The following is a 6,632-nucleotide window of genomic DNA, read 5'->3' as shown; positions in this document are numbered from 1 at the left end:
GAAGAAGATAAGGGCAAGTGTACACGTGTGTATGTGTGTGGGGTGTGTGGGTGTGTGCATAAGTATGCGTGTGTGTGTTTGTGTGGGTGAATGTGTGCACGTGTGAGTGAATATATGTCTGAGTGCGTGTGTGCGATTGAATGTGTGTGTGTGTAAGTATGTGTGTGAGTATGTGTGTGTGTGTGGATGTGTGTGCATGAGAACGAAGATGTGAATATGTGTGTGAGTGTGTGTATCTGCATGTGTGTATGTGAGCGTATGCGTGCATGTGTCGAGGGGATGTATGTGAATATGTGCCTGGGTGTGTGAGTGTGTGAGTACGTGTGCGTGTGTGTGTGTTTGTTTGTGTGCTTGTGTGAGTGTAAGTGTGTGCGTATATGTGAGCATGTGTGTGAACGTGTGCGTGTGTGTGAGTGTGTGTGTGTATATATGTGAGCATATGTGTGTGTGTGTGAGTGTGTGTGTACATGTATGTGAGTGTGTGTGTGTGTGTGTATGCGAGCGTGTGTGTTTATGCCAACGTGTGTGCGTGTGTGTAAGCGTGAGGGTGCAACAATACAGTCAAGTGAGTGGTTGCTGTCAGAATGAAGGGAGACATTGTGCTGCAGTACTTCACTCTGCATTCATCAAGAGGCTTGGGAATTAGGTTAAAATCTAGTGCAGCCATTGATTTATTGTGAAAACATTTCATTTCAGAAGACTGTGGCAAGATTTTTCAACCCGGATTATTCATATTATTGCTATTTCTAAATGTGGGTAGCATACCCTGCATGTACCTACCCTGGGACAATAAGAGAATTTCTTTCATCAATGACATACATGAAAAAGGGTGAAGGCGTAGGGGTAGGTGGTTAGAATATTCGGCTCACAATTGTATGGTCGTGAGTTCAATTCCGGGTAGCATGTTTTCGCCTTCAGCAAGATACTTTATTTCATGCTGCTCTCAGCTAGCAGTAACGAATTATACCAGTAATTCAAAGAGGCCATCCTCGTCACATTCTGTGTCGCTCTGAATCTCTCCATGGACTACATTAAGGGCATGCATGTCTTTGGAGCACTCGGCCACTTGCACATTAATTTCATGGGCAGATAAACTGGAACACCTTTGTAACCCGACACTGTGCCATTTTAACATAAAAAAGGGTTTTCTAAAAAGTGCAAACTACAGAAAAAAAATCTCTGAAACAAAAACCTTAAAATCGCACAAAAACTTTGACCCCCTTCAAAATAAAGTAAATTTTATCAAATTCTACTTGTGCAATCATGGCTGTGTGCCTAAGAAGCTTGCATAGCAACCACATGGTTGTCATGGCAACCACATGGTTGTCATAGCACCTTGATGTATATAAATCTTTAAATTACCTTCTTTGCCCCTTCTTTTTACCTGTTTCAGTTATTAACCCTTTCGTGACCAACCCTGCTGAAACTGCCTCTGGCTCTGAGTACAAATGTCTTGTTTTCATAAGTTCTGAATTAAAATCTCCCACCAAATCTTCGTCACAATTTATGTTCCTAACACTAGCTTAATTATTAACTAAGTTATTTTACTAAATTCTTTGTTATATTTAGAATTAATTGAAAGAAACACCTGATTGAATCAACCTGAGTACTTGTTATTTTTTGTTGAAAACTGGTACTTATTTTATCAGTCTCTTTTGCCAAACTGCTAAGTTATGGACATGTTAACCCACCAGTACCAGTTGTCAAGCAGAGGTGGTAGTGTTGGAGAGACACAAAGACAAACACACACATGTGTGTGTGTGTGTGTGTGTGTGTGTGTGCGCGCATGTCTGTGTGTCCCCCGCTCCCCACCTGCCACTACTTGACAACCAGTATTGGTGTACTTACATTCCTATAACTCAGCAGTTCAGCAACAGAGATCAATAGATTAAGTACCAGGGTCTTGAAAAAAAAAAAAAAATCAAGTCCTGAGGTTAATTAATTCATTCAACTAAAATCCTGTAAGGCGTTGCCCCAGCATGGCTGAAGTCCAATGACTGAAACGAACAAAACATGAAAGAGAAACCTATATTTACAAACAACTCCATGTTGTTTGTTGGGTGTGACACAAGCAACTCGTCACAAGACTTCACTTTAGCAACGTCCTTTCACACAAACATATGTTTACATTCACAACCAAGTTTATTAATAGCTTTGTTTCATTCGCTAAACAAATACATTACGAACCCATGTTGTGTACTTAACAAGCATCCAGTCACACAAATATATGTTTACACAGGGCTCTCTGTATATAATTAATCAACAAATATACACAAGTATTATACACTCAGGTTAAACATCTTTTAAATATACTTTTCTGCTCTAAGCACAAAGCCTGAAATTTTGGGGGAGGGGACCAGTCGATTAGATTGACCCCAGTATGCAACTGGTACTTAATTTATCGACCTTGAAAGGATGAAAAGCAAAGTCGACCTTGGTGGAATTTGAACTCAGAACATAAAGTTAGAAGAATTTCCACTAAACATTTTCCCCAGTGCAGTTATGATTCTACCAGCTTGCTTCTTTGATGTGAAGAAATATTGAAGACAATAAAAGACTTAAACCAACAGAATTAAAATATTTAACATTCTTATTCAATTGTCATCATGGCACTCCATCAGTTACAACGATAAGGGTTCCAGTTGGTCCAATCAATGGAACAGCCTGCTTGTGAAATTAATGTGAAAGTGGCTGAGCACTCCACAGACATGGGGAGATTCAGCATGACACAGAATGTGACAAGGCTGACCTCTTTGAATTACAGGCACAACAGAAACAGGAAGAAAGGGTGAGAGAAAGAGTAGAGCAGGGTTCACCACCACCCCATGCCAGAGACTCGTGGAGCTTTAGGTGTTTTCGCTCAATAAACACTCACAACACCCGGTCTGGGAATCGAAACCACAATCCTATGACCATGAGTCTGCTGCACTAACTACTGGGCCATTGCACCTCCACTTTATTCAATATATTTTTATTTAATGGTTTATCAATGATTTCTTTTAATACACGCGACCGATTTTGTCTTCCAATATAGATTTAGCAGCTCGTTTATCTCCTTTTAATTGTTGCTTCTCCACCTGACATTTCAAATTAGCCATCTAAACTCAATATTTTCACTAATTAATTAGCTAATTATTAAATGTTAACACTCTCTCTCTTGCTTCGTTTATAACTTGACATTTGTGAACCAGTTTCAGATTGTACCAACAACTTCACATTCACTAAATCGGTGTTACTAGTTAACTAAGAGCAAATATCGGACATACCAGCTGCCAAAAATAACTTGGGTACTTGGAAGAACTTCAAAGAAATATCTCGTTCTGTTTATTTTGCCATTCTGCTGAACTAATCAAATCTTTGGTACCTGCTCTCAGAGTGTTAGGAACCAACTAGTGAGTTTCTATGCTTGATGTGCTAGAAATAGCAATCAAACCACCCGAGTCATACCTTACTGTCTTTTAATAGAGAGATTGTTAATAATATATTAAAACAGGATGATCACATGTTTGATGAAGGGCCAACAAAATCAGGGCTGACTTATAAGAAAAGGGCTGCAAATGACCCCTAAATGAAACCCTTAGGTGTAACACCTCAAGATATGCTTTTATTATAAATGGATACTGTTTTCAAATCCCTACTTCTACACCTTCCATATTCCCAAGCATAATTATTCCACAACACTAGATTCCGATTCTTACCTTGTCACACACCAATTAACGATTTAAAAGAAACTATTTTTGGACTGGTTTTTGGCACATCTGACTACCATTGCTCTTCTGCCTTATATGGCAATCTGCAAGAAGATTACGATTTGAGAGGAAAAGGAGAGAAGCTCTTGCGACAAGGCCATGTTGAAGCCAGGTTAATCTTTATATTTCTTAGTGTGGGGCAGAGCAAGAGACACAGTTGTTATTCCCGTTACTCTAACAAGAGCATCAAGATCATTGGTTGAATTCAGTGCGTAGCTTAGTGGTTAGGGTATTTGCCTTGTAATTGTGAGGTTGTGAGTTCAATTCCGAGTGGCACATTGTGTTCTTGAGCAAGATACTTTATTTCATGCTGCTCCAGTCCACTCAGCTGGCAAAAAATGAATGGTACCTGTATTTCAAAAAACCAGACTTGTCATATTCTGTGTCATGCTGAATCTCTCTGACAACTACGTTAAGGGCACACATATCTGTGGAATACTCAGCCATCTGCACATTATTTTCAGGAGCAGCCAATTCCATTGATCGGTACGACTAGAACTTTTGTTGTCGTAACCGATGGAATGCCAGTTAATTTGTTGGAGCACAGCTGGTACATACAACACTCTAGATACCATTTTAAACAGCAGAAAACACACACAGGCACAACAGGTGCATCACAACCTCAGCAGCACATATTTAGAAGAAAAGGTTTTTAGGGATAAAAATTAGCTTATGGGGGAGGCTTGTCTTGGCATACAGGTCCTGGAGCAATACTTTCCAGACATTTTTCTTGTTGAAAAATATATGATTTATGAAGAATTCAATAGATTCAAGAATTCAATAAATTTAATAGTCACTTAACAAAAAAAGAAAAAGGAAAAAGAAAAACTTACTTGGAAATCTGTTGGGTCCATAGACTCGGACCAAAATTGTATATTTCCACAAGGAAGTGGAGAGTCTTTAAAAAGTCCACTGTCCTGTGTGTCAACAGACACGGCACCTGCTGAATCAACAGTGCGCTGGACGGGTTCCACTTCAGGATAATATGATTCTTGTTCTTCATCGTTAATTCCCCCACACTCCAGAAGTTCCAGGGGGTCTTCAGCTATGTGTGCAGTAGACATACAGAAGCTATCTCGGCTAATACCACGCAGAGACGATACAACAGACTGGTTGACGCTTTCACCATCCAGAAAAAACTGATTGCGGTCAGGATATATACTGTCTTCGTAATCAGTGTAGCTACGGTTATCGTTGTACATGTCGATTGGCCGGTACTGGTCATTACGATTCTGCAAAAAAAAAAAACAGAGGAAATGGTAAATAGCAAGAATTAAAAGAATGTTTATAATTACTGTTAATACAAGAACTGAGATGAAATTTTGAAATGAAAATCAACTTCTTCTTCATCATCATTTTACATCCAATTTCCCATGTTAGCATGAGTTAGATGAATTTTCTGAAGCAGAAGTCTTTGGCCAACTGCCCTTCTTGTTACCAAACTTTTTAAATCCCTTGTTACAACACACAGGGAGACAATTTACTTGTTCTAAACCTGGAATATAAACAATCATCATCATCATCATCATCATCAGTTAACTTTTCCATGCTTGCACAGAACTTGTTGAGGTAGGCTTTTTTGTGGCTGGATGCCCTTCCAGTCACTAACACTCACCTGTTTCCAAGTAAGGTAATATTTCCCCCTGGCCAGACATGTTCATGTGGAAGATCAGAAACAAACAACTTTGCTTGCATGGACAATGTCTAGGCAAGAGTGCACGCACACACACACACGCACACACACACACACGTGCACACACACACACACACACACAAGCAGGATTAACTCAAAATGCTGAATAAAATGAAGCATTACATTTGAGAGTGAGGTGAAGGGTTAATATGGATATTGACTATGGAGGCCTCACTTTTCTTTCTTTTATTAAAATAATCTAAAGGAAAAGTGGGGACAGTTAGTAGGGAAGGCAGCCTGACCTTAGGTAATTTAGGGGCCAAAAGGTCTGTCTAGTTAGTATTCATAAATGACAAGTGAATCTATGCTGAAAGAGTTAACACCAGAGAAGAGAGATGGCGCTAGTGTCTAGAGTTGGTAGTGGTGGTGGTGGGGTGTTTGAGGGGAAGATGGAGGTACTTAGCATGTGTGCACACACACACATACAACACCGTATCACTAAGACAGAGTCAAACACATACATATATACACATATACACAGACACACACACATACATACACGTACTCATACATACATACTCACACACATTGACATACACACACACACACACTGTGTATTTCTATCTAGACCTTAAAATATATCCATCAGTCCTTGTAACCATCAACATTCTAAAAATAAAGAAGAACAGATTGTGTTCAGTGAATCTTTAGTCGTAATTCACCTGAGATATATGACTATTCTGATTTACACTGATGACCAAAAATACCAAGTGGCTTCTTCTTGTATTGTTGGTGCCATATTGGCAACTGGACAAAATCTACACTGACCAAATGCCAACAACGGTCTCAGACTAAAGAGATTCTATATTCTAGTTGCTGCTGCTGCTGTTGCTACTACTACAACTACTACTACTACTACAACTACAACTACTACTACTACATACCACTACATACACACACTGTGATACAGACAGGGTGTGTGTATGTAAGAGAGAGAGAAAGAGAGAGAGAGAGAGAGAGAGAGAGGGAGGTAGCTATATTAAAATATCCACATTATGTGCAAGCAGTCACTTCTGTAAGTATTATACACATATCTGTCTGTCTGTCCATCACCTATCTATCTATCTATCTATGTGTGTGTGTGTATATATATATATATATATATCTATATGTATATATATATATATATATCTATATATATATCTATATATATATATACCAGCATAGAAAATGGACGTTAAAGTATGATG

General features: G+C 39.0%; 1 protein-coding gene across 1 annotated transcript in view; it reads right to left on the bottom strand.

The window, feature by feature from the left end:
• Nucleotides 1–6,632, bottom strand: part of LOC106879935 (transient receptor potential cation channel subfamily M member 2) — an 89,908-nt gene that overhangs the window by 46,782 nt on the left and 36,494 nt on the right. Inside the window, exon 2 of the mRNA XM_052969110.1 lies at nucleotides 4,583–4,981. Within this exon, the coding sequence (XP_052825070.1) occupies nucleotides 4,583–4,981 (399 nt within the window). The remainder of the gene's footprint in view (nucleotides 1–4,582; nucleotides 4,982–6,632) is intronic.

The sequence above is a fragment of the Octopus bimaculoides genome, chromosome 7 (assembly GCF_001194135.2).
Source record: "Octopus bimaculoides isolate UCB-OBI-ISO-001 chromosome 7, ASM119413v2, whole genome shotgun sequence".
NCBI classification, from domain to species: Eukaryota; Metazoa; Mollusca; class Cephalopoda; order Octopoda; family Octopodidae; genus Octopus; species Octopus bimaculoides.
This window is presented reverse-complemented; position numbering and strand designations above follow the sequence as displayed.